Source organism: Chionomys nivalis, chromosome 9 (assembly GCF_950005125.1).
Source record: "Chionomys nivalis chromosome 9, mChiNiv1.1, whole genome shotgun sequence".
NCBI lineage: Eukaryota > Metazoa > Chordata > Mammalia > Rodentia > Cricetidae > Chionomys > Chionomys nivalis.
The window spans coordinates 54316551-54343845 of NC_080094.1; the positions used below are offsets into that span (position 1 = coordinate 54316551).

Consider the following 27295-nt stretch of genomic DNA (forward strand, 5'->3'; position numbering starts at 1 on the left):
ACACTTAATCCTTTAATCCTAGCCCTTGGGAGGCAGAGGCAGGTGAATCTCTCTCTGTGTTTGAGACCAGCCTGGTCTACAGACCGAGTTCCAGGACAGCTAGAGCTACGTAGTGAATCTCCGTTTCAAAAACAAACAAAAACACTAGGTTGTGGATGAATCATGAGACTAATTCATGGATTTCAAAGTAACTGTATATATCTAATGTACTAATCACCATGATTGAAATGCTTAAGAGTGAGTTGATGAAACTTTTACTAATTTAATAAAGTAAAATTAATCGGCGTTATTGTTTAATTACTGAATCTACCAAATTAATTTGCTTTGCCAGTGACTGTTGAAGTAAAGGGTCCCTATGAATACCTCACTCTTGAAGACTACCCACTGATGATCGTGAGTCAGCATGTACTTTTAACCTTGATAAATTAATTTAGCATGAAACTTAATTTAGTATGAAAATTGTCTGTTTTGTAGCTCTGTCTCATTAAAGGATTATTCCTGTGCTGTTTAGAAATTTTTACTTGAGGTTTTGATATTAACTTTTTTCCTTTTAAATTAGATTTTCGTATTTTATATTATGGGTATGAGTGTTTTGCTATTTGTCTGTTTATCACATGAGAGCCTAGTGCCTGCAGAGATCAGATGAAGGCATCTGATATGCTGGAGCTATGGTTAAGGATGGTTGTGAGCCCCACGTGGGTGTTGGGAACTGAATCCAGGTCCTCTGCAAGAGCCGTGAGTGCTGAGCCATCTCCCCAGAGAGTAACTTCAACAGAGTAAGTGTAGCCCTGTGGGCCACGTTTATCTGTAAAATGAGAAGGTCGGTGACTATTGTAGCTGTGGACAGTATCTCAGTGACCACCTCGCAGTTCACATCTGGGTTCAGAGCAGGGCACACCTTGCTGTAAGAGCCCTGAGCCCACTCACGTGATAAGGATGAATCTTTATAATGTAAGTATTCAAACTGTGGTTAGCCTGTGCCGAGAGATCCTTGTCTATTGGCAGACTTGTTCTCTCTTCCCCTTTTATAATTTTCCATTTTAGTTGTGTTCCATTGCCTCAGGATTCTGCATCCCAGCTTGCCAGACCTGTTTTTTCTTCGTTTTATGCTGGGTTTTGAGCAGTTAATGCAAGGAGCAGGCATTCTTGAGGACAAGTCCTTCTGTAGTCTCCTCTGTTCAAAACTAGATCATTCTTTATTGTTTGTTAGTATTATACACTAGAAATATAAATTTTTCTCAAAAAGAAGGTAAAATCTATTTTTATGATTTATGTTATACCATATGTTGATTTTAAATCTAAATATTTGGTTCTTGGTCCTAATTCTCCTTTTTATTTCATTCCCAATTGGATCACAGTTTTTCATGGTGATGTGTATTGTGTACGTCCTATTTGGTGTTCTCTGGCTGGCATGGTCTGCTTGCTACTGGAGAGATCTCCTGAGAATTCAGTTTTGGATTGGTGCTGTCATCTTTCTGGGAATGTTTGAGAAAGCTGTGTTTTATGCAGAATTTCAGAATATCCGATACAAAGGAGAATCAGGTATGTTAAAGAAGTGTCATTTAAAAAATTATATTTGTTTATTTTGTGTATGTGTGAGGGTGCATGTGTTATGACATGGTCCATGTGCCTGTGGAGGTAAGAGGATAACTGAAGGGAGTCAGTTCTTTCCTTTCACCATGCATGTCTTTGGAGATTGAATTTAGATTGTCGGGTTTGGCATCAAACACCTTTATCTGCTGAACCATCTCACCAGACCCAAATTTGCCTTTTTTTTTCCCCTCCAAGATTTATATTTTTAAAATAATCTGTATTTGAGGATGGATGTATTTCATGCACATAAGTGCAGGTGCCTGTGGAGACCAGAAAGATGAGATCCCCATGGAACCAAAGTTAGAGGCAGTTATGGGTCACCCAGTGTGAGCAATGGGAGCCAGTTAAGTCTTCTGCAAGAGCAGTACAAACGCTTAACTGCTGGGCCATCTCTACAGCTCCAAATTTGCCATTTTTTGATGATGATTGAGATGCATGGCAACATCTCTCAAGGCAGCAGTGGTTACATAGATCTACTTTTCCAAAGTTTCTTATTAAAATAACCACAACAGAATCACCGTCATTGTGACTGTTTCTCTTAATCTTATAGTTCAAGGATACAATGATGCAAGGATAATTTTGTTGAAACACACACAGAAAAGTGGTCATTTGGGAAATGATTCTCATATTTCTTTCTTTTTTTTTTTTTTTTTTAATTTTTCGAGACAGGGTTTCTCCGTAGCTTTTTGGTTCCTGTCCTGGAACTAGCTCTTGTAGACCAGGCTGCCCTCGAACTCACAGAGATCCGCCTGCTTCTGCCTCCCGAGTGCTGGGATTAAAGACGTGTGCCACCACCGCCCGGCTGTTTTCATATTTCTTAAATCCCAGTTGTCATTGATAGCCAAGCCAACATTAAAAAAGAAAGTAAACAATGCCAGTTTAATTATAAGATGGCACTGATTGCAAGACACATTAATTTTTGTGCCCGTGTGTTTGGAATGCATATTAGACTTGATAAAATACAGTAATACCAAGAAAATGGGAATATGCTTATGATTTGATGAGGTTGACTGCTTATTACAAATTACTTGGTATTGTAGACTATTGAAATGGTTTTAGTTTTCTTTCAGACTATTTGTTCACTAATAATTATTGTTGCAAGATATGAAGACTTGAAAATAGAAGATGTGAATTGAAAATTATGCACGTGCTCCAGGGTACACGTGTATGCTTTCCATGTATAGCTGTATTTCAGTTTGCAAAAGTAAATGGTGGGAAAATTGATGAGTGAGCACACCCAGATTGTTGTGCACACAGCTAAGATCATTAGCTGTGTGCTTGTAAAAGTTGTATGAGATATTCTCTCTTTAGTAAGTCTGATACTTGTGCTCATTCTGAAAAGTGTTAAGAGACCTACATTTTAGTAGTAGGATGGTTGAAACCGGAGTATAGCACCATTTCTCCCTTTCTTTCACATAGTCCAGGATGCCTTGGTCCTTGCAGAGCTGCTCTCAGCAGTGAAACGCTCACTGGCTCGAACCCTGGTCATCATAGTCAGTCTGGGATACGGCATAGTCAAGTGAGTATTCAATTCTGAATGAAAATGCTAATTAGATTGAAACATTTGCCATCTAGATAGTGCTGGTTCTGAAAAGGTTGATAAAAGTAGTGAGTAAGAAAATAGTAGTGAGATATGAAAAATGTCTGAAATTTTATTATAGTCTTAAGTGTTAGAAATGCTGCTTTACGCCGGGCGGTGGTGGTGCACGCCTTTAATCCCAGTACTCGGGAGGCAGAGGCAGGTGGATCTCTGAGTTCGAGGCCAGCCTGGTCTACAAGAGCTAGTTCCGGGACGGGCACCAAAGCTACAGAGAAACCCTGTCTCGAAAAACCAAAAAAAAAAAAAAAAGAAAGAAATGTTGCTTTACATCTTTTTAAAAACTCACCGTACACCTGCAGAAAAACCTGCAGTGAGGCAAATGCAGAAAAACAAACTTTCACAGTGAACTTAGTGACTATCTGAAACTGTTTTCGCAAATAGATTTATTTTATGTTTATGGATGGTGTGTGTGTGAATGTGAGTGTGTGTGTGTGTGACCTGCTACCTGTAGAGGCCTGAAGAAGGCATTGGATCACTTGGAACTGGAATTGTGAGCCGCCGTTAAAATGCTGGGAATCGAATTCAGGTCCTCTGACGATAACAAGAACTCTAAATTGTTGAACATCTCTCCATCCTGCAAATTAGGTTATTTTTTGTTTTGTTTTGTTTTTAGCAAAAGAATATTCTTATTGCAATTGTTTTTTTTAAAAAAATTTAACTTTTTAGTAAAAACAAGTTATTGAAGCATGCGGTACTGTAGTCATTGCATAGCCCTCTGCTCCTTGTAGTGTACTCAGAACATTCTTCCTAAGCCACAAAATACCAAGTGCCTTCCCTCTATAGACACTCAGTAACTCATTGTTCTAAGCCCTGCTGTACAACAAATAAAAGTTGTAGATTTTTACATTTGTGGAAGAAGGGAACAAATGAATTAAATGTCTAATACATCAATAAACGGTGTTATAGTTCAGGCATTGAAACTTGGAGCTGTAAATATGGTGGCCCAGGAAGGCTTTACTTAGTGACATCCAAATAAAGATTTGAGGAAAGCAAAGGGACTACCTGTTCACCTAGAGAAAGAGAGTCTGGGGTATGAGTGGATCCTATACATGCTTTGAAGGTAGAACCAGTGGAGTCCCATGATGGTCACATGTAGGATGTAAAAGAAGAACTGCGGGTGGTGCCAACCGGGTCTGCTCATGTGGCAGGAAGGAATTGCTGTTCACCAAGCCCAGGAAGATCAAGGAATCGGCTTGGCACAATGGCAAGATTGGGAGGTAGGCTAGATAAGCACTGGTGAAGCCCAGATAGAAGTTATGAGGATGGAGATGCTAAGTTAGGACACTACACAAGGCTACCAAGGAAGAAAATCCAGAGAGAAAAAGGTCAAAGGCTGGGTGTTCAGATATTTTCTGTTATCTATATGTCAGTGACATGAAGCAGAGTTAGTAGAGGAAGTTAAGTAACGGTTGAAGGCAGTAGGCAAACTGAAGACTGTTCCAAGGAGGGGTCCTTGATTGTGTCAGATGATCAGATAGGCCAGGTAAGAGAATTAACTGTTGAATTTAATTAATGAAGAGTGTTAGTGACCATACCAAGAACAATCTGTGGGAAGGGGTAGGGACAGAAACTGTCTCCTGAATTAAAGGGAATTCAAGAAAGACGAGGACAAGAATAGTCCAAAGACATTAAGTAGAATAAGCATTTTTATTTATAATGCCTTCTACATGTGATGGAATATTCAAGATTTTAAGATAATTCCCTGCCATTATGGTCGTTTTCTAACTGGAAATAGCCATAGAGATTTATTTGCCTTAGACATATGTACTGTAATGAACCACCTAGTAATTTTGTTAAAATACAGATTCTGATGGGTAGGATTTTAAATATTAAGGATCCAAGGCTTTTCCATCTTCCTATGAATAGAGGTTGTTCAAAGCTACATACTTAGTTGGGTTTTGTGCTTGAGCTTATTTGATGAACTACAACACGACATTTGAGTGTGTGAGGTAACTGTTAACATTTTGAGATTTGCTAATGATATTGTGGTTATGTTTTGTTGTTGTAGATTCTGTTTTGAAGCAGGGTGTCATATTCATATGGCTCAGACTGGCCTTGAAGTTGCGTGAGATTAGGTCTGCACCTCCAAGCCTGGTTCAAAGAGAGAGAGAGAGAGAGAGACAGAGAGAGAGAGAGAGAGAGAGAGAGAGAGAGAGAGAGAGAGAGAGAGAGAGAGAGAGAGAGAGATGAGCTTTGTTACTGGGGGTTTTATACCACAGAATGTTTTCTAATATATAGTATATAAAAATATGTATATTTAGATTAAAACAATTTAATAAAATATGTGTAATAATTATATATATATTAGTACTTAATATATATAAATATATACTTAATACAGTAACCGGGGACCAGATTTTAATTTCTAGTATTTCTTGTCATCATTTATGACTAGACTATCTTAATTAGGGTTTCTATTGCTGTGAAGAAACACCATGACTATAGTAACTCTTATAAAGAAAACACTTAATTGGGGGTGGCTTGCTTACAATTTCAGAGGTTCAGTCCATTATCATCACGCAGGTAGATGTGCTGGAGTAGTGGCTGAGAGTCCCACATCTTGCAGGCAACAAGAAAAGTCGACTGAGACACTGGGTGATACCCTGAGCATAGGAAACCTCAAAGCCCGCCCCCACAGTGACACACTTCCTCCAACAAGACTATATGCATTCTAACAAAGCCACATCTTCTGATAGTGCCACCCCATATGAGCTTATGGGAGCCAGTTCCATTCAGACTACCACACACACACTCAGGAGTGGTTTTCTTCTAAGGAGCACGTTTTCCTGAAGTTCGTGCTCTGTACTAATTGTCGCTGACACCATAGTTTGTCACATGGCTTGCTGCTGCTGTACTTGGCTGTCTCTTTGCTTCCTTTTTAGGCCTCGTCTTGGAGTTACTCTTCACAAGGTTGTGGTGGCAGGAGCACTCTATCTTTTGTTCTCTGGCATGGAAGGAGTCCTCAGAGTTACAGGGGTCGGTATTGCCTAGATTGAATTACTTATTTATGTTTTTCTTCATATGGATTTTTGTGGCCAGCTACTGTTAATATTTCTTCTTGAGTCAGTGGGCTGTTCTTCTGTTTTTCAGTAGATGTATACAGGATGAAGTGCTAGGGACCAGGAGTGTTTCAGACTTGAGAATTTTTTGATTTTAGGGTGTTTTCATAGAACCTATTAGTTAAGCATTCCTTAACCTAAAGTCCAAGATATAAAATCCTTCAAAAATCTCAAAACATTCAGTGTTGTGGGGTTGGAGTTTTGAATCAGAGATGCTCAGCCTGTATAACTCCATTTTTCTAACCTCATCTATTAGAGCTTGATAAATTTAGTATATGATCTATAGTGAATATCTTCTTTCCACCTGTGCCAGTCTGGTAATTATTTGGTTCTTTCCCCCATTTTCTGGTTCATCTAAATAAAAACAACAGTGTTCTCTACTTACCCGGAACTTAAATTTAAAACTTAAATTCAATTAAGTTTCACATAGTCCATTGCCAAGAAAGGAAGAAGTGGGCCTTCCTGGGCTATTACAGTTATTTCATTTAGTAAAAAGTCACATTCTGTCATAACCCTAATATTAGATTCAAAGTGTTAACTTCTATACACTTGGCTTTGCCCTTGACACTTCCCCATCCATATAATACTTCATAATTGTAAATTTGTTGTTCAGACCACACTGACCCCTGTGTGCAATCTCTGTGGCTATTTAGCAACTTTAACCGCCTATTAATTTCACTTTTTCTTTTCTGCCATTGCTATAGTATTTTCCTTACTCCTTGGCTCTGATAGTAAGCCTGGCCCTCTCTGCAGTTGATGCCTGTATTATTTTATGGATATCCTTTAATAATTCTCTGGTGATGGGGTTGTTAGAATTATGTACAAAGCAGCTTAGATGCAGACTTGTAGAAACTAGGAATGATGTTTTAGGGAAAGATAATTACTTACATTGTATTTTAGGGTAAGCTAAATAGTAAAACTTAATCATGTTACTCTGAGAATCAATAATTCTTAGAATATTAATGATGCAATAATTATTTAAAATATGAGAGATACCTTTTTAGGATTTTAGTATAAAAATAACAGTAGGAGGGCTGGAGAGATAGCTCAGAGGTTAAGAGCATTGCCTGCTCTTCCAAAGGTCCTGAGTTCAATTCCCAGCAACCACATGGTGGCTCACAACCATCCGTAATGGGGTCTGGTGCCCTCTTCTGGCCTTCAGCCATATACACAGACAGAATATTGTATACATAATAAATAAATAAATACTTTAAAAAATAACAGTAGGAAATCTAGATGGGATGGGATTATAAATACAAAGACTTTTGTGTTATTCTCCTTTTTTTTTGGTTTTTCGAGACAGGGTTTCTCTGTGACTAGTTATTCTCCTTTTTTAAGATTTGTTTGTTTGTTTGTTTAATGTGTGCTGGTGTTTTGCCTATATATATTCTGTGTGAGGGTGTCAGATCCCCTGGAACTGGAATTACAAACAGTTGTGAGCTGCTGTGTAGGTGCTGGGAATTGAATCCTGGTCCTCTGGGAGAGCAGCCAGTGCTCTTAACTGCTGAGCCATCTCTCTTCAACCCCTTGTCGTTCTCTTTTACATCAAAACTCTATGGTAGTAATTTATAGCAGTTTCATTGAATTGAGAAGAATTTACAGTTGGTGTGAATCATTTATAGCTGGATGCTGTCTGTAGGTGTTTTAGAAGGGAAGAGTGGGGTTTTTTTGCCCAGTGCTAGCCCTTATGGTTTTCTTCAGTTCATATGCAAGCCCATTCCAGTTGTCAATATAAATGCAGAACCATGTGCTGGTTTCTTCTCTTGCCTCTCTGTTCATCTGTTTTCATCACCTCCTTTTCTTTGTCTGCAGGCCCAGACTGATCTTGCTTCCTTGGCCTTTATACCCTTGGCTTTCCTAGACACTGCCCTGTGCTGGTGGATATCCTTCTCATTGGCTTGTTTGATGACCATTGGCTTTCTCCCCTTGCAGATGGGTTTCCATTAATCTTTCTGTTGATTTCTCCTTGATTTGGGAAGTGGTTTGTTTTAAATGTTAACGGCCTGAAAGTTCAGGTAAGCAGTTTTGTTTGTTTTTGTTTTGTCATCTTTTAAAAAAATCACAGAATAATTTGGTTGCTAAGCATGAGATCAAAGCTGTGCTCCCTCCCTCCCTCCGTCCCTCCCTCCGTCCCTCCCTCCGTCCCTCCCTCCCTCCCTCTCCTCTCTCCCTCCGTCTCCTCTCTCCCTCCCTGTCCTATCTCAGTCTCTTTTGGTGTTTTGAGACAGGGTTTCTCTGTGTAGCCCAAGCTGTCCTGGAACTCACTCTGTAGACCAGGCTGGCCTCAGACTCAGAGATCTGTCTGCCTCCTGAGTACTGGGATTAAAAGCATGTTCTACCACCACCACCTGGCTTTTTTATTTGTTTTGTTTGCTTTGTTTTAAAATGGACGTCTCACCTTATTTTTGGATTTATTGTTTGCTCATCTCTCTTTGTATTAGAATCATTGGCTGCTCTGGTCCTGCTCTTTCTTTTAGTCCAATTATGAAATTCTTTAATACCTGTGAAAAGAATTTGATCCCAAAATTTGTTTAGGAACCTCTCAAGGGGTTTGATCCTCTTAGATCTCTTAAGTAGGATGAACAGGTTTCAGCTGTCGAAAGGATGAGTTTGTTCTTTTACTCAGAAATTGTCTCACCCTTCAGAACAAATGTCAATTCATTCACATCAGTGATTCAGATAAACAAGTTTCTGTTCCTGTTCCTTCAACACTTATTTAGTAGGGGCTTGACCTCTTGGGTTCAAGTTTTAGAATTTATATTATAGGTGTATTTTAAATTTGGTTTGTCTTTAAGAGTGTATGTGCAGCTGTACAGTATTTTTTCATGATAGATTGTGATGGTTTAAAAAGCATAATATGAACAAAATTATAATTTTTTCAAATTTGAATATTTTGCCATATAACAAAAAAAAGGTGTCTGGGTCCAGATCACTGTCTGTCAAGCACTGTGATCCTTGCGTGCTTGGGTAGTGAAAGTGGGTTTAGGTATCAGAGAGCATAGTGAGGTAGTAAGTTCTGGCTTCCTTCATTTTTCTTTCTTTCTTATTTTTTTTAAGATTTATTTATTTATTTATGCAGTATCCTGCCTGTAGTCCAGAAGAGGGCATCAGATCTCATTATAGGTGTTGTGAGCCACCATATGGTTGCTGGGAATTGAGCAGTCAGTGCTCTTAACCGCTGAGCCATCTCTCCAGCCCCCTCTTAATTTTTCTTACTTTTTTTTTTAAGATGTAATTTTTAATTATGTGTATATGTAGACATTGTATGTATGAGTGAGTTGCCTGCAGAGGCCAGAAGGAGGGTGCTGGGTCCCCTCCAGTTGGACGTACAGGTGGTTGTGAGCTGTCTGATGTGAGTGCTGGGAACCTAACCCCGCTTTATGTACTCTTTAAGTGCTAAGCCATCTCTCCAGGCCCTTTAGACTTTATTTTTAAATTTCTATTTGTTGGGGTGTGCATGCACAGTGTATGAAGGTCAGAGACACCTTCCTATAGAGTTCTTCTCCCCCCGTCCTGTCCCCCCCCTCCCGCTTTATGTGGACTCTGGAACTGGAGCACATGTTGCCAGGCTTGGTTGCTGGCTGATGAGCCATCTCTTTGGCCCCAGCTTCTTCATTTTTATATCAGCTCCTCTGATAGTTGAGCATAAAACTAGGCATCATCTGTGGTAGTTGTCAGTTCCCTTTTGTCCTTCCAGGAGGCCTCTTACTTGGAACTAAAGTTTATAAAGTGAAGCCTCGCTGCTTTGGTAGCCTACTTGTCCGGGATTCTCAGACATTGTTTTGCCCTTTTAGTTAATTCACAGTGTGGGTGGCGCTATTTGAGGACTGAGTATAGAATCCGGAAAGCTGTGGGCACAGGTGTAATTGTGACCCTGCAGAGGACTAGCTGGGCCAGACAGAACCACACACTTTAGAGAGAGATGGTGCTAACCCATCCCTTGCATGCTACTCACTTGATCATTTCTGTTTGCCTGTTTTTTTCCCATCTTTTAAAAATTTTCTAGCAAGCCTATACCTTTCTTTGTTTCCCTGTCTTTTTCCTTTTATTTCTTTATTCTCACCCCCATGCTGTAGTCTTTTCTGTATCTTACTGAAATGATAATTTTCTCATTAATCATGGTGAGTTAGAGTGTTTGAGGAGTAAGTAAAAATAAGAGCTATAAGATCTCTGAAATCGGTAACTTTACAAGTGTGACCCTAGATCTTGAAACCTGAGAATTGGTTTACTTACCTTTTTGAATGTTTAATTCCTTGACTTGCAAACACATATTCATTAGCCTGACGCAAACAATGAAGCTATTAAAACTTCGGAGGAACATTGTAAAGCTTTCTTTGTATCGGCATTTCACCAATACGCTTATCTTAGCAGTGGCGGGTAAGTTTGGAATGTTTTTAACTGTTGCATCATGATCCTGAGATTTCCTTAGGAATTCTTTTATTTTTATTTTATTATTTTATTGTTATTTTTTATTTGAATAGTGTTTTGCCTTTATGTATCTCTGCACCACACCTGTGCCTGATGCAGAGCCAGAAGGTGTCAGAGCCCCTGGAACTGGAGTTATGGACAGTTGTAAGCCACCATATGGGTGCTAGCAACCGAACATGGGTTCTCTAGAAAAGTAGCCAGTGCTCTTAACTGCTAAGCCCTTTTCCAGCCCACAGGACCATTGGTAGTTATGGAAAGTTTCATTTTTCATTTAAGGAAAGCAGTCATAGTTCTAACCAAATTCTCTAAAGGGTTTATGATCTTTTAAAAAAGATTAGGAGGTGAGTTGGCTCAGCCATATGCTTGCTATGTAAGTGTAAGGACAACAGTTCAGGTCTCTGGTCCTCATGTGGGAAAGCCAGGTGTGGGTTTAGGGAGGTGGTTCCATAGATAAACTACATGCCATAGAAGCATGGACACCTCAGTACCAATCCCCAGCACCCAGGTGGAAACAGAAGAATCCCTGGAACTCGCTGGTCAGGTAGTCTTCCTAAACTGGTAAACTTTGAGTCTGGCCAGTCACTGTGCTCCCATTTCAGTGAGAGATACTGCCTCAAAAAATAAGTTGGAAAAGGAAAAATTTGTTCTGATAATGCTACTAAAGTTAGCATATATTCCGTTAGCTTCTGTTCTGATTCTGAGGGTTACTGAAGTAGCCAGATGGTAAAGACAAAATGATTGCAAAACTGTACATTATGGCAGTAGTATATATTGTGAGCCTTGCTTGTAGTAGGTGTTTAATAAATTTATATTGAAGATAACCAAGTGCTAGTCAGGAATATGGAATTGTACTTATTTGAGATCATTGAATGTAACTGGGGATGTAAACGGCCATCTATGATCTGACCAGGTTTTTCTTTTCATGCTAGCATCTATTGTGTTCATCATCTGGACAACCATGAAGTTCAGAATAGTGACTTGCCAGTCGGTAAGTTATAAACACTGTGGTTAGGAGTGTGATGTTTATTATAGTCAAGTGTGCTTCCATATCATGTGGTGTGCTTGTATTTGTTTATTGGTCCTAGGGATTGAACTCTGGCCTTCGTGTATATGAGGCAGGAGCTTTGCCACTAAGTCACACTCCCAGCCCCTATTGGATATGATCCATAGCTTGCCTTAACTCAAAATCTCCAAAGTGCTGAACATCATGGGCAAATGATTCCTATCTGAGTAGAAGCTTCTTCCTTTAGACAGAGACTGTGGCCAGTAGGATTTCTGTGTGGAGCTCTCTTTTGGTCATATTGATAAGTGACAGATGACAACTATATAATTAGCATGATGGTACACAATCAAAATCCAGCAGGAGGATTAGAAATCGAAACCTACAGCTGGGAGTGGTGGCTCTAGGTTCTTAGTACCAGCTCTCAAGGCAGAAGCAGGGGATCTCTGAGAATTCAAGGCCAACCTGAACTAGAAAATGAGTTCTAGGACAGCAAGAGCTGTTACGGGAAGAATCCTGTCTTGAAAGAAAGAGAGAGAGAGAGAGAGAGAGAGAGAGAGAGAGAGAGAGAGAGAGAGAGAGAGAGAGAGAGAAATTGATTTAAGCCTAAACTGGGTGTAGTGGCACACAGCTTGAGACTAGCCTGATTAAAACAAAACAAACAAACAAACAAAAACAATAAATAAAATTAAAAAGTTAGCAGCCAGAAGTTACTTGCCTTGAGCATTCTATGAGCTGTGACACTTTTCTCTGTGCAGCTTGCTAGTGCCTTTGTTCTAGCAACGGTAAGCATGACAGGAAGATATGGCCTTCTTTTCTTTCCAAGCTTATAACCCCAGCACGTGCCAGGTACCTTGTATAGTAGCTTCTAATAAATACACCTTATTTATGCACTCTTTTTCTATGCCAAGGGACTTTGAACAGTGGTAATATACATAAAGTGTTGTACATTTCCCCCTTATTGCAGGACTGGCGGGAGCTGTGGGTGGATGATGCCATTTGGCGGTTGCTGTTTTCCATGATCCTCTTTGTCATCATGATTCTCTGGCGACCATCAGCAAATAACCAGAGGTACTGGGACTCTTTATTCTACCAGAATGAATGCTGTCAAACAGGGGTGGTGTATTAAGGAACAATTTCAGGTCTGTGCTGCATTCTTTGTGGATACTGGGCAGAAGTACTTCTTTAGCTCTTCCATTAACTTGCTTGTGGCTCTGCCTGCCATGCTGTCTCTTTCACTTCTGCAGGTCTTAAGTTTCCTTTTTTTTGTAATGAAAGGGAATAAAACTGAGTTACTTAGGTCTGTTTTAATAGGTTTTCTGTACTCTAATAATAGACTTCTCTACCAATGCAGTAAGCTAGATCAAGCTGAATTGAAAACGTAAAAGAACAAGTTTATTTGAGCAAAGCAACTCCCAGGTGAGTTCTTTAGCCACAGAGATTGAGGCAAGAGAAGTCATATGCCCGAACTAAAGCAGGGAGCTTATATACCCTGTAGGCAAGAGATGATGAGGTGTTATGCCTAAGTATGATCTAAAGCTGACCGCTTTAGGTAGGGACTTGGGCAGCTGGTGACTTCAGGGAAGGAGCTGCCTGCCACAGCTGCCAAGAATGCAAACTGGGCTTTTTGGTGCCTTTTCTTTCTTGGAGATTTTCTGAGAAGGTGGGGTTTGGAGAGAGGAAAGTGAGGCTTTCTGGATCAAAGAGGAGTGAACTGGAAGTTCCAGCCGAACGCATTTCAACCCTGACAAATAAATAATTTGTTTAGGCAAATATGGGAGAAAGTATTTGAGAATCCCTCTACTTTCTGGTGTTCAGAAAGAAGTAAAAGAATTCTGTAGGCCCCACCTAGCCTACATCATCACCCACTATGATGATAGGGTGAACTGAGAGTCTGTGTTACTGACTGGAGTTTAAGGTCATAGGTTATAGTTATTTTACTGTAGGTAAATCCTTATTAGGAACTGCCCATTCTTTTTAAAAAAAATTATTTATTATATATACAGTGTTCTGCCTGCATGTATCCCTGTGGGCCAGAAGAGGGCACCAAATCTCATTACAGATGGTTGTGAGCCACCATTTGGCTGCTGGGAATTGAACTCAGGACCTTTGGAAGAACAAGCAAAGCTCTTAACCACTGAACCGTCTCTCCAGCCCAATATTCTTGTCTTATCAGTGTCCACACCTTTGTTTCTGTTTTTCCCCCCTCCCTTATACTTAGATGATTAAGAGATTATGTTACTCCTGGCGATGATGGCACACGCTTTTAATCCCAGCACTCAGGAGGGGAGGCAGAGTCTGGAGGATCTCTAGTTTGAGGCAAGTCTGGTCTAAGAGCAAGTTACCGGACAGCCAGAGCTAAACAGTGAAACCCTGTCTTGAAAAACTGAAGAAAAAAAGAGAGAGAGAGGTTATGTTAAACTACATAACCCAAAAGGGAAAGGGTAAAACCTTAATAATCAGATACATAAAGTCTAGTAGTAGAGAAAAGCTAGGCAAGAAGAGAAAAGAGAGCTGAAACCACGCTTGCGGGGAAGAATGTACAGCTCCAGGAGCCTCTATTGGATCTGTTCTTAGCTTGTTACTCAGTTGTAATTCGATTTAAAAGGTTTCTTTTCCTCACTCAGTCTTTAAGTTTTTTTGTAGCTGAGCAGTGGTGGCACACGCCTTTAATTCCAGCACTGGGGAGACAGAGGCAGGTGGATCTCTGTGAGTTCGAGGCCAGCCTGATCTACAAGAGCTAGTTCCAGGATAGGCTCCAAAGCTACAGAGAAACCCTTTCTCAAAAAAAAAAAAAAAAAAAAGATTTTTGCATTACTGTCTTGTTTTCTTTTCTAAACACTGCCTGCATTCCCTGTGACTTCATGTTAATGGCTTAGTTATGTTAACAATGTTGTATAAGAGGAGGATAAGGCATAAAATGGAATAGCTTGTTGATGATATACTCCAGTATCCCCTGTCCTGTTCTCCCCACCCTGTTGTGTGACAAAACTTTTCCTGGGAAAACAGAGCACATATGTCTACTTATGCCGGATAGGGAACAACAGACCAAAGTCCAGTTTGGTGAATCACTGAGGAGCTACTTACAGGAGCAGAAATGATTCACTGATAGCTGCATTACCAAAGCCCACCCAACATGTGTGACATTTCACAAAATCTGGGAACCTGGAGCATGCTGCACAGCCTGAAGGCAGCTCAACAGGTTGGAGAGTCTTCCAGGTGCCTCTTTAATAGCTTGACTGGTTTCTGCTCCTTCCAGGCAACTGGTCTGGTATCTTTGCAGCTTGGCTAGTCTGAGAGTCTTATTTTATAGCTTGGTTTTTATGGATCGTTTTTTGGTTTTTCCGAGATAGGGTTTCTCTGTAGCTGCCCTGGAACTTGCCCTGTAGACCAGGTTGGCCTTGAACTTGCAAAGATCTGCCTCCCTCTGCCTCTGAGTGCTAGGAATAAAGGTGTGTGCTGCTACCACCCCCAATCTATTTTTTTCAATTTAGCTTTCATCCTCTGAGAGGGACTCTTGGCTTTTATTGCCTACTCTTTTATTACTTTATTGCTAGGGAGAGGCGTAGTGAATCTGGTTGGTTTCAGGAACTTCTGGAAACTATTTTGAATTGTTTTGCCTTCCTGTTTAAGGAGCTTCCCCTGCAGGATAGAATGTCAATCCTTAAAACTTATACTACACTCCCTATCAGCCCCCCCTTATTTAACAGTTTTCTAAATCATGTCTGTCTTATCCTCCCATACCCCAAACAAACCCCCAGATGTGATCCTACGGTAGCAAAGAACTGTTCTACTTCTAACCAGACTTAGTCAGAATCTAGAATCTGGGAAAAGAACCCTGACAAGACTGTCTCTTGCTAACTTAGAGTTCCTGCAACTCCTCCCAGGTTTGGTAATTCACTGGACAGATACACAGAGATCACTGCAAGTGTTAGGCTCATGGCCTCTGTTTATTTCCCGAGAACAAATAAAAGCTATCATAACCCAGGAGAAGAGAGGCAGAGTGCTGAGTCTGGAGGGACCAGACCAAAGCTTCTGGCTGGCTGCAGTGTCACAGGCAGTGCTACTTCTCTTGGCCAAGTAGACTGCAGAATGTTCCAGCCTGAAGTTTAGGCATCCAGAATTTTTACTGGGGCTCAGTTATATGTGGCTAACCTTATTTATTTATTTATTTATTTGGGTTTTTTTGAGACAGGGTTTCTCTGTGTAGCTTTGGTGCCTGTCCAGGAACTAGCTCTTGTAGACCAGACTGGCCTCAAACTCACAGAGATCAGCCTGCCTCTGTCTCTCGAATGTTGGGATTAAAGGCGTGAGCCACCACCTTACAATTTTAACCTTTCCTGGTGGTTAAGCTGATACCTTTAGTCTCCACTTCCTGAATAGGTCCTAACTAATATGGATATTAGTTCTAATAAGATATGGTCTGCAGCTCCTTTTATAAACTACACTGTTAGAAGCCAAGGAAAACAAAGGTGGTGGTGGCACACATATTTAATTCCAGCATTCAAGAGGCAGAAGTAGGTGGATCTTTAAGTTCAAGGCCAGTCTTGTCTTCAGAGCAAGTTCCAGGACAGTCAGGACTACACAGAGAAACACTGTCTTGAGGAAAAAAAGAAAAAAGAAAAAAAAGAAAAGAAAGGACCTCTTGTAGGCATGGAGATCTCCTTCTCAATAAGCAAGGGCAAAAGTCAAACATTTCTTTAAACAATATTGATTCTTCATTAGACAGATGCAAACATTTATAAGATAACACAGGAGCACCATGAATATAACTAGCATGTAACAGAGCCAGTTTGTGGTGGGGATATCTTTAAATAAAAAAAACTAGTTACAGAGCCACCAAAATGACTTCCTCTGGTAAAGACATCTGTTACCACTATTCCTGCTGACCTAAGAGCAATCCCCCAGACCCCATCTGGCAGAAGGAAAGAATTGACTCCTGACAGTTGTCCTCTGACCGCTATGCATGTATTTTGCTTTATACACACACATGAATTAATAAAAACATTATGTAACATTTTCATGGTTTGCTACTGTAATTATTCATTTACTCCTTTGATCTACTAGTCACTAGTCTTGATACTTAAAAGATAATTATGTAGACTGTGTAGCCTAAGAATGAGGTGACTACTGGTAAACCTTTCTTCCTTAGGCAGCCCTCTTGCCATAACTGTTCCAGCTTAAGGATTCTTTAACTCACCCTCCCAAGACATTGGTTATCAAAATCTGTGTTATGATTAAATGTTGTAGTTTCTTGTTTTAAACACTGTGGTCATGCTAGATTTAAGGTAGTTTCTATCCTTCTTGTGTAATGGTATTAAGGATTGAACTTAAGGCCTTATGTAGTCTTCCTTGGCAGTAGTCTCTGTCTTCTCATTCTGACATTGTGGTGTGGGCTTGGCCTTGGTTACTACATTAAGTAGAGGTTGTGAAAGGGGTCTCTTTGTCTTACTCTCACTTCAGATGCTGTTCAAACTTTAACTGTGGTCTTTACCAGTGAAGCTAGCCCTTAATAAGTGACAGACATTCCCCATTCCTATCTTACTAATGGGTTTTTCTTCCTCATGAGAAACTTTAAGACAAAATAAAACGAAAGCATTAGACAGCAATAAAATGGGAAGAGCAGAGTGAGGTCAGAGCTAAAGCCTTCTAAGGAAAGGCAATCTGAAGTGTGCTCGGTTAGTAGCTTTCTCGTGTGGAGACTGAGAGTTTAGATTATGTGGGGCACCTAAAATTAGGCCCCCTTCTTTTACTCAGATTGAAGGCTGAAGTTTAAAATTAGAGCTATTTTCCTGATATATGTCTTTGAAATATATCAGGTATTGTTTTAAGCACTTCATAGTGACTTGACTTGGAGGTTTTTATTGTTTAATAAAGAGACAGGGTGCCAGGCAATGGTGGCGCACGCCTTTAATCCCAGCACTCGGGAGACAGAGGCAGGCAGATCTCTGTGAGTTCGAGACCAGTCTGGTCTACAGAGCTAGTTCCAGGACAGGCTCCAAAGCCACAGAGAAACCCTGTCTCAAAAAAAAAATAAATAAATAAATAAAGAGACAGGGTCTCACTGTGTCATCCAGACTAGACTGGCTTTGAACTCTTAAACTGCCCTGCCTCAGCCTTACAAGTTCTGGGATTACAGGTTTATGCTGCCTCTCCTAGCTTGGCTTTACTTTTTGGAAAACACTACTGAGTGTTTTGACTCTTATTCTTTTGTCTCCATTTACAGATGAGGAAATTAACTTGTCTGAAGTCATGGGTAGTCTGTGGTTTGTTGTATGGTGTTTTACTCTTTTGCCTTTTTGAGGGGCCCATCACTCAGCTCCCAGATAATTCACTCACAGAGGCTTGTTCTTAGTGATGAATGCCCGGCCTTAGCTTGGCGTATTTCTTGTCAGCGTTTCTTAACTTTAATTATCCTGACCACTTTGGACTCCAGGCTTTTATCTTTCTCTATTTCTGTATACCTTTCTTTTCTTTCTCCATGGCTTGCTGGGTGACTGGGTGTCTGGCCCCTGATATCCTTCTCTCCTTTTTCTCTTTTGCTCCTCCTCATTCTTCTCCTCATTTCTCCTTTTATACTCTCTGCCTGCTAGACCTGCCTATCCGTGCTTCTGCCTTGCTATTGGTCGTTCATGTCCTTATTAGGACTATCAGTGTTTTAAACAGGCAAAGAATCACAGTTAATCAAATACAACAGCATAAACAAAAGCAACACACCTGAAAATAGTTCTCCCCAACAGTGGCTCTTCCTGCCTCGATACTAGCTGATGATATAGGCAGTTAAGACCTCTCTGAAGGGGAAGCAGTTCAGAGAGTGACCATTCCCTGTGGCTCTATTCTCTCTGTGCTCTTCCGCCAGGTTTGCCTTTTCACCATTGTCAGAGGAAGATGAAGAGGATGAACAGAAGGAACCGATGCTGAAGGAAAGTTTTGGTGAGCTTTGGAGAAAACTTCCTGTTTATATTTGTGCTCTTAATATTTTCTTTTTTTTTTTTTTTGGTATTTTATTTACTTATTTATTAAAGATTTCTGCCTCCTCCCCGCCATCGCCTCCCATTTCCCTCCCCCTCCCCCTTAATATTTTCTTTTAAAGAAAATAATTTTAAAAGAAAAAAAAAACTATGGGAGTTCTTGTATTTGGTAAAGTTAGGGTGAAGGGAGTCTGGGCAAACTTTAAGTGAAGCCACAGTAAACCGACTAACACTTGTGCATTAATGTCAGATCTCTTGTAGAAGTGAGACACAGCTTTAGCTTTGCACTTTTATTACAAACGTTAGGTTAAAGGAGCATCTGATCAGTCAGTAAACTTAGATCTCTGAGTACTGTTTTGCTTTGGTGGCTGGTGTAATGACAAAGTTAACCAATCTATGGGCTTTTTGTTGTCTTTTCTTTCCCTTTTGTAGAAGGAATGAAAATGAGAAGTACCAAGCAGGAACCAAATGGAAATAGTAAAGTAAACAAAACAGTAAGTGTGACTTTTCCTTTCTTTGTGATCTTTGCCTGGGTTGTGGCCCGTGGTGGAACCCAAGATTGCTATGGGTGGGCCTTAATGATTTTTTGTAACTATGTTGTTATTTTGCTTGCTCTTGAATATTTTAATACACACTATATTTTATTTATTTGTGTGTATGTGTGCATATGGGTGTGAGTGGAGAAGGGTATATTGTTGTGCCCAGACTCTTGTCCCCCAAAGTGACTACCAGGGATCTTGGACTTGGATGCAAAAGCAAGGTTTATTCCAAAGCATAGTACCAGCTGAGGCAAGGAACTCGTCCAGCACACTCGACACAGTAAGGGCGGGAGGAGCTCCCTTCCAGAGTTTATAGGACTTTTTATAAATAATTTTGCAGGACCATGAGTTTTCACCTAATTTTTATACCTGTACCTAATTGAGGACAGCAAATTCAAAAAGCATGAAATCATTATGTAAATGAAGCATGGTTGTGAGTATGTTCTTGGTTGGTCCGTTCCTGTCTGTCCTTGGGGTATGTAGAGGAAGCATACTATGGTCATATTTTTAATTGGCCAGTTCTTGGCTGTCCTTGAGGCAATGCTCTCCCAGTTGTTATGGGCTCCTACCATGGCCCTTGTCGTGTATGAAGTGTTTTAGCCTAGCCTAAACAGCGAGGTTCAGGCAGAAAGCCACAGGTCATTCTGATCACTTTTTCATTTTTCTCATTCCCCGTTTTCTATGTAACTAATTAGAACCCAATCTTGGGTTCCTGTATTGGTCAGGGTCTGTGATGCTGACAGTTGTGTACACGCATCCCCTGTGTACCATTAGCTGAATGGTCCCTAGTCTCTGCTTTATAAATTGGAGAAGCTTTTTCAGAAGGCAAGGGCCAAAAGTTAGCAGTAAAAGTAAAGCTCAGCTGTTAGCCATTACTATCTAAGATAGGCCATTAGTATCTAAGGGGATAGCAACAGCCTCCTGGTTACTTCCTCCAGACATCTGCTGACCCTGTGCTAACCACAGGGGCAAAACAGTAGTTAATCAGGTACCTACAAGGATGTTTGAAGCAAGCAGATGTGAACACATGTTTGGGTACCTGGGTAGGTCTCTTTAACCAGGGCAGACACAGTTACTTGGGAATGTTTATGACTTTGCTGGACTGCATTCAGCCCCCTAGTTAGGTCCTGTCTAGAATGGAGTTCTTTTTCAAAATGGAGTTTGTTTTGCTCCTTCAGTATGTTATGCCTGTGTTCAGGTCAGACAACAACTTAAGAGAGTTGGTTCTCTTTCACCACCATGTGAGTTCCAGGGATTAAATCCAGGTCTTCATGCTTGTCAGCAACGCCCTTACTCACTTGATTCATCTTACTGACCTGCATGAATTAACCATTATAATGCCCGCTCTACCCAAAGCAATTACTGTAGTCACTATCAAAATTCCAGGAGGGTTTTCACAATTTTTTTAAAGCAACTATAATGTTTGCAAAAAACCTCAAAAATAAAAGCAAAACACCTAAGTAGTTAAAGTGTTCTTGAGAAAAAGAATAAAGCTGAAGGCATCATACTAATGGAACTTCAAATGTAGCACAGTGGGACCGAGGAGGTGGCTCTGCTCTATGGGTCAAACACTTTCTGTGTAGGCATGAGAGTCTGCGTTCAGATACCCAAGCCCATTATAAAGGCCAAGCAAGCATGTGTAACCCAGGTCCTGGGGAGGTGGCGGTAGCATCTCTAGTGTTTGCGGGCCAGCCAGTGTAGCTGATCTGTGCACTCCAGATGCAGTGAGAGACCTTGTCTCAAAAAATGTGTGGTGATAAGACTTGTGCTGCCAAGCCTGATGCCCCGAAATAACAACACACAAATTGTATTCATTTAAACACTGCTTGGCCCATTAGCTTTAGACTCTTACTGGCTAATTCTCACATCTTGATTACTCATTTCTATTAATGTGTGTAGCACCACAAGGCTTACCGGAAAGATTCTAACCTAGATCCATCTTGGGCTGGAGCTCCATCGTGACTGCCCTGGAGAGGAGCGGCATGGCATCTGCCTAACTTCCTCTCTTCCCAGCATTCTGTTCTGTTTACTCCACCCACCTATGTTCTAACCTATCAGACCAAGCAGTTTCTTTTTTAATTAACCAATGAAATCAACATATTTGATATATGACACTCCCACATCAATGGAGTGAGAGAAAGTATGGCTAATATCTATGTATAAGGAACTCAGAACAAGTCAGTAGCAGGAAAACATGTTGATTAAAACAGGACAAAGGACTTGAATAGAAATTCTCACAGGAAGAGATTACAAATGTATGTCTAAAAAGTGCTTATCACAGAAATCAAGAAATGTGAAATAAAGCCACAATGAGCTGACACCCTAGAGTGCTAGAATGGCTCTTATCCAAAAGGTGAAAGATGAAAACCTTGGTGAGAAGGGGCGAACAAGGCCCCCTGTATGTGCTCCTGCACATGGGTTAGTGTGGGGAATCCCTGGAAATCAAAGTAAAGCTACTTACGCTGTGACCTTGTTTCCTGCTGTTGGGCATGTAGTCATAAGAAGTCAATGTGCAGGAAGGATGCCTGTATTCCCAAGCTCATTGTGCCAGCCTCAATTGCAAAGATACTTCCCATAAGTTTCACTCAGTGACCTGGGCATGCCTGTGCACGCCTTGGATCCCAGCGCGTGGTGTGTGGTATGGGAGGCAGAGGCAGGCAAATCTCCGAGTTCAAGGCCAGCCTAGTCTACAAAGTGAATTTCTTTGACAGCCAGAGCTACACAGAGAAACCCTGTCTTGAAAACAGTTTCACCCAATGACTGACTAAATACATGGTCAAACAGCATTTATTCTTTTTTTTTTTTTTTTTTTTTTTTTTCCGAGACAGGGTTTCTCTGGTTTTGGAGCCTGTCCTGGAACTAGCTCTTGTAGACCAGGCTGGACTTGAACTCACAGAGATTCGCCTGCCTCTGCCTCCCAAGTGCTGGGATTAAAGGCGTGCGCCACCAACGCCCGGCACAGCATTTATTCTTAAAATAGAAGGAAGTTCTGACATTTTCAGTGATGCTGGTGAACTAGAAGACATTTTGTTAAATAAACCATGCACAAAAAAACAAGTGCTGCATGATCTCTTATTTGTGAAAACCCAGTAATGTTGAACTCACAGGGAAAGAAGGTTGAGTAATAATAGGGGTTGGGATACTAGGGAGAGATTAAAGGTATTTGAAGAAAATTTTTAATAAGTTTTGTCATTTATGTGCATGTGCTATGTATAACAAAAGGCTGCTATAGAGGTCTTATAAACTCAGATCTGTTCTTGAGACATACTGGTATGTTTTGGTAACAGTTGGTATCTATGTTCTCAGCAGGAAGATGATTTGAAATGGGTAGAAGAGAATGTTCCTTCTTCCGTGACTGATGTGTAAGTGTTGAATCATTGCTATAAGAACCCTGTTTCAGTGCTAGCTTTACTTTATTATTTTCAGTGGACAAACTGAAGAGAAGTCTAATGAGAACATGAACCAAGGAATGGTTAAAGGATTAGGAATAACATAAAAAGAAAAATAATTAGGATTACTCATTCAAATAGCCTGTTTAGAAATATTTAGCTCCAGGTCAGTCTAAACTCCATAGCATATTCCTTTATAATTTCTGAATCCCTTCCCAGAGCTGTGATGTTAATGGGGCGTTGACCCTGTCACACTGTAAACTATGTTTTATTCTTTCTATAGAACTTGAACCAGTCTGATTCTTTTTTTTTTCTTTTTCTTTTGCTTTCTTCTCTTGAAGGGCTGTTAATAAGATAAAAATCCTAGCTAAATTGTAAAAAAGCTTTAAATTGCATTCGCTGTTCTATTGTCCTTCATGAGCTTATTAAATGTCACGTTTCTCTGCAGAGCACTTCCGGCCTTGCTGGATTCAGATGAGGTTAGTAATCAAATCATGGGCATTATCTCTGTGGATTTGGTAATTAAATGGTCATTCATGAATATTCTATTGAGTCTTACCCTTTCTGTATGTCTGTGTAACGTACTCCCTTTTCCAGCAGACTTACGAATGTTTCATTTAAAAGTTGAATAACAAACCAGGTGTAGTGATGCACACCTTTAATCCCAGCACCCAGGAGGCAGGTGGATCTCTGAGTAGGAGACTACCTTGATCAATAGAGAGAGTTCTAGGACAGCCAGGGCTAAACAAAGAAACCTTATCCCAAAACAAAACCAAAAAGTTGGGTAACAGACACTGAACTCTGTACTATGTAGTCTTTGTCTTTAAGAAATTCAAAGTTGGGGCTGGAGAGATGGCTCAGTGGTTAAGAGCATTGCCTGCTCTTCCAAAGGTCCTGAGTTCAATTCCCAGCAACCACATGGTGGCTCACAACCATCTGTAATGAGGTCTGGTGCCCTCTTCTGGCCTGCAGGCATACACACAGACAGAACATTGTATACATAATAAATAAATAAATATTTAAAAAAAAAAAGAAATTCAAAGTTATCCTACTCTAATCTTAGCAAAACTAGGAATAATGTTGAGAAAAGAATATAGTAGATTATAACAAACTAAATTATTTCAAGTAACCTACTACTAAATTCAGTGTTTCTGTGTTTCTATTCTGTAAAATGGGATTATAATTAGTACCTCTAATATTTATGCTGATTTTAAATTCATTTTTCCCTTTAATATATGTTTTAATTTTATTTTATATGTATGAGTGTTTTGCCTGCATGCATGCCTGTGTACCACTGGCATGCCACTAGAGTGCCCTACTTGCATGCCTAGTGCCCTTTTGAGACCAAAAGAAGACATCTGAGCCCCGGGAACTAGAGTTAGTCACCATATGGATGCAGGGAATTGAAACTGGATCCTCTGAAAGAGCGCCAGTTCTCTTTCCTGCTGAGCAATCTTTTCCAGCTGAAGCTTTTACTCTCTTATTATGATTCCATTTAGTTGAGAAGCTTTCACATGAAGTCTTATGTAAGAAATGTAGCCTGAGTTTATGGGATTGACTATATACATCTTTTGGTGTGGTGTTTGTTTGTTTGTTTGTTTTTTAAGATAGGGGTTCTCTGTGACAGCTCTGACTATCCTGGAACTCACTCTATAGACCAGGCTGGTCTTGAACTCACAGAGATCTGCCTTCCTTTGCCCCTAAGTGCTGGGATTAAAGGCGTGCATCACCACCACATGACTGTATACATCTTTGGAGCGTTAGGGTGGTATTCTAATCATGGTTACGAAATCATTGTTACATTTTGCCTGATTCTGACTCATTGTGTTGACGTATCCACTAAAATAATTTTTTAAATTTTTTACTGGCCTTCTATATGACACTATAAAAATGTCAAATCCTTAAGCTGCTCAATATATTGAAACTCCACATCTCTGATCTAAATTATTCCATACAACACTTTGCTTTCTGGGTTATTTTCTTTAGATTCCTGGATCTCTCTCAGGGTTTTCTTCTGTTACAGGATATTATCACACTGTGAACCCTGAGATTGCGTTATTTCCTGGAAAAACCTGTTTCTGGTTGTGGTGCAGCTCAGCCCTAGCACACACCTTTAATCCAAGAGATTTCTGCTTGAATACTGTGAATAGGATTAAATCAAGTCAACCTTAGATCAAGAGGCAGAGCAAGCAACAGTTGACAGGAAGTGAATGTAGGGTTATTAGGAAAAAACCCATAGAGGGAGTCAGGAGAATGGATAGAGAGACACAGGAAGTAGAGGGGAGGAAGGGCATTCAGTTTAAGAGGAATGTTGTTTGAGACAGCGTAGGAGAAGGTGGGAGGCTTCTGGGATGTCAGAGGAGGAAGGTCAGCTGGGTACTTTCTCTGCTTCTCTGAGTTTGCAGGTTTGCACCCCAACATCTGGCTCCTGAATCTTTATTGGTAAAATCAAATGATTTAGATTTTGTTAAAAACATTTTTCTACTTTGTTTGCCATCAGCGGCCTCCTTGGCCTTAGCTCTCTAGCCCTGCTGTGTTCCGGCTGAATAGGACACACTGTATGAAACTATGGCATACATGGGAAAACAGGGTTACTACGGTGCTTTTGGGAATTGATCTTACCCTTAGTATTTGCCTTTATGGAAAAACTGTAAGACTTTGCAAGTAAGCATAGTGACTCCCATGCACATAAGTAGTACGAAAACACAAAATTTAGCATTATCAAAATCTTTGCTTTCATTTTCAAGCAGGGTTTCTCTGTGGAGCTCTGACTGTCTGGGAACTCACAACCAGGCTGACCTTGAACTCAGAGTTCCAATTGCTGGAATTAAAGGTGTACGCCACCGCTTTTCACAACCTTGCATTTTTTTGTTTTGTTTTTATAAGTGTGTGTGTGTGTGTGTGTGTGTGTGTGTGGAGGCCAGAGGTCTATGACATTGTCTTTCTCTGTGTGTGTCCACCTTATTTTTTGAGACAAGGTCTCTCATTGAACCTGCAGCTTGATATTTCAGACTGGCTGGGCAGCGTGACCATGGATCTGAGCATCTCTCCTAGTGTTGGTGTTACAGATGTTTGTTATTACACCTGTCTGCTTATGTATTATTCAGTGTAAATAAGTGTTTGCCTGTGTGTATGTATATACATCATGAGCGAGTCTGGTGCCCAAAGCCAGAAGAAGGTACAAGGACAACAAACATGCATCAGAGTTTAGTTAAAATAAGATTTCTACAGATCTACTGTAGAACACCGTGCTTACATTTAACAATATAGTATTGTATACCAAAAAACTGTAAGGATGCTAAATTTCCTTTTGAGTTGTAGTTGAATTATTTAACCTTGGATGGGGCCTGTAATGTTTCAGTATCATCATAGATACTAACATCATAGATAATAACAGAGAAAAGTATTTGTGGGAAAATGTGTTTGAGGCATTTTTAGAGAAATTATTTGCAATTTAGACCATTTTAAATTATGTACTTAGAATAAATCTTTTTCCTCTTAGGAGCGAATGATCACACACTTTGAGAGGTCGAAGATGGAGTGAGCAGTGGGAAGCCGCCGTTGAAGATGGCTCGTGTCAGGGAAGAGGCCAGCTTATGTGTCTGTCTTCTGCACGCCCCGCGGGACTAAAGGAGGCAATGACATCTTGCTTTGTGCATGGGAGCTGGAGAGAGGTATTAGCCAAGAAGTCCAGCTTAGTGAAACACACTCATAGGATGAAAAAACTACAAACTGCTTTACATCGTTGACACCCTTCGCTCCCCAAACTCATCATGGCTGTTTTTGCAACTACAAGTTGTCCCTGGACTTTCTGTTCAGTTATTTAATCTGTCAGAGGACGAAGTTTAATGTTTCTGAAAGGACTATGTCATCTGCACCATAATTTGTCATCTCTAGGAGCAACTGCCTGTGATTTCATTTATTTAGGAAGTTGTATTGGTGTTGGGAGAGGTTGTCATTTATCTTTCAGTTTCCTGGTAGGTCAAGCTTACATCTTGCATAAGGGAAATAGTCCCTTCTGAATTAAGGAACCATAGATCTATCAGTGACCAAAAGGGAGAGGGAAAAAGAGAGAGAAGGTTATATGTGTTTCAAAATCAAGTGCAATTTTGTTTACAAATGGTGTATATTAAAGATTTTTCTATTTCAGATGTGCTTTAAAGAGAAATATTAGCTTAACTCTTCTGACATCTGATATTCTCACACATCCCATTGCTGGCAATGTGGTGCACACTCCAAAAACTTCAACTACCATTCATTCAGCCTCCAAGGGCAGCATTGCAGAGTCACCGGCAATGCTTGGTTTGCCTTCATGCCATCCTTTGGGATTGCACTAGGTGCCAAGAGGCACTCTGTTTAAGTGCTGTGGTTATTCACCCGGCAACAGGGACTGTCATGCTTCAGAAGGGGGAGCCTATAGAAAGGGGAACAGGTCCCGTTGCTTTTCAAGCAGTTACTCTGCATGAAGTGGTGTGGAGGACCTGACTGCTGCTCTCTTTTTGTTTTTTGTTTTTTTTTTTTTTTAAGATGGACTGTTCTAGTATCTGGTGTTGGTTTAGAGACTGCTTATAAGGAACGTCACCAGGTGATGGGACTCACTTGAAGCGCTGTGTTTCTGTTTTAATGGTTTTGTCCAATTTTGCCTTCCCCAATTTTGTTCTACATGGAAAGTTCATGCCACTTTTTAATATAAAAAATTTAACAAAATTTATGGTT

The 27295-nt window shown here is 40.3% G+C and overlaps 1 protein-coding gene across 2 annotated transcripts in view; it reads left to right on the forward strand.

Moving 5' to 3' along the window:
• Positions 1-27278, forward strand: part of Tmem87a (transmembrane protein 87A) — a 53517-nt gene extending 26239 nt beyond the window's left edge. The window contains exons 8-20 of one of the 2 annotated variants that reach the window (XM_057780341.1): positions 332-393; positions 1359-1542; positions 3013-3112; positions 6076-6169; positions 6957-7028; positions 10521-10629; positions 11610-11668; positions 12648-12751; positions 18540-18613; positions 19084-19145; positions 22497-22552; positions 23028-23058; positions 26082-27278. In XM_057780341.1, coding sequence (XP_057636324.1) covers positions 332-393; positions 1359-1542; positions 3013-3112; positions 6076-6169; positions 6957-7028; positions 10521-10629; positions 11610-11668; positions 12648-12751; positions 18540-18613; positions 19084-19145; positions 22497-22552; positions 23028-23058; positions 26082-26123 — 1049 coding nt within the window. In that variant the 3' untranslated portion in view covers positions 26124-27278. Of the gene's footprint in view, positions 1-331; positions 394-1358; positions 1543-3012; positions 3113-6075; positions 6170-6956; positions 7029-8064; positions 8134-10520; positions 10630-11609; positions 11669-12647; positions 12752-18539; positions 18614-19083; positions 19146-22496; positions 22553-23027; positions 23059-26081 lie in introns of both variants that reach the window. The other variant, XM_057780342.1, reaches the window with a different exon arrangement.
• Positions 27279-27295: the final 17 nt, after the last annotated feature.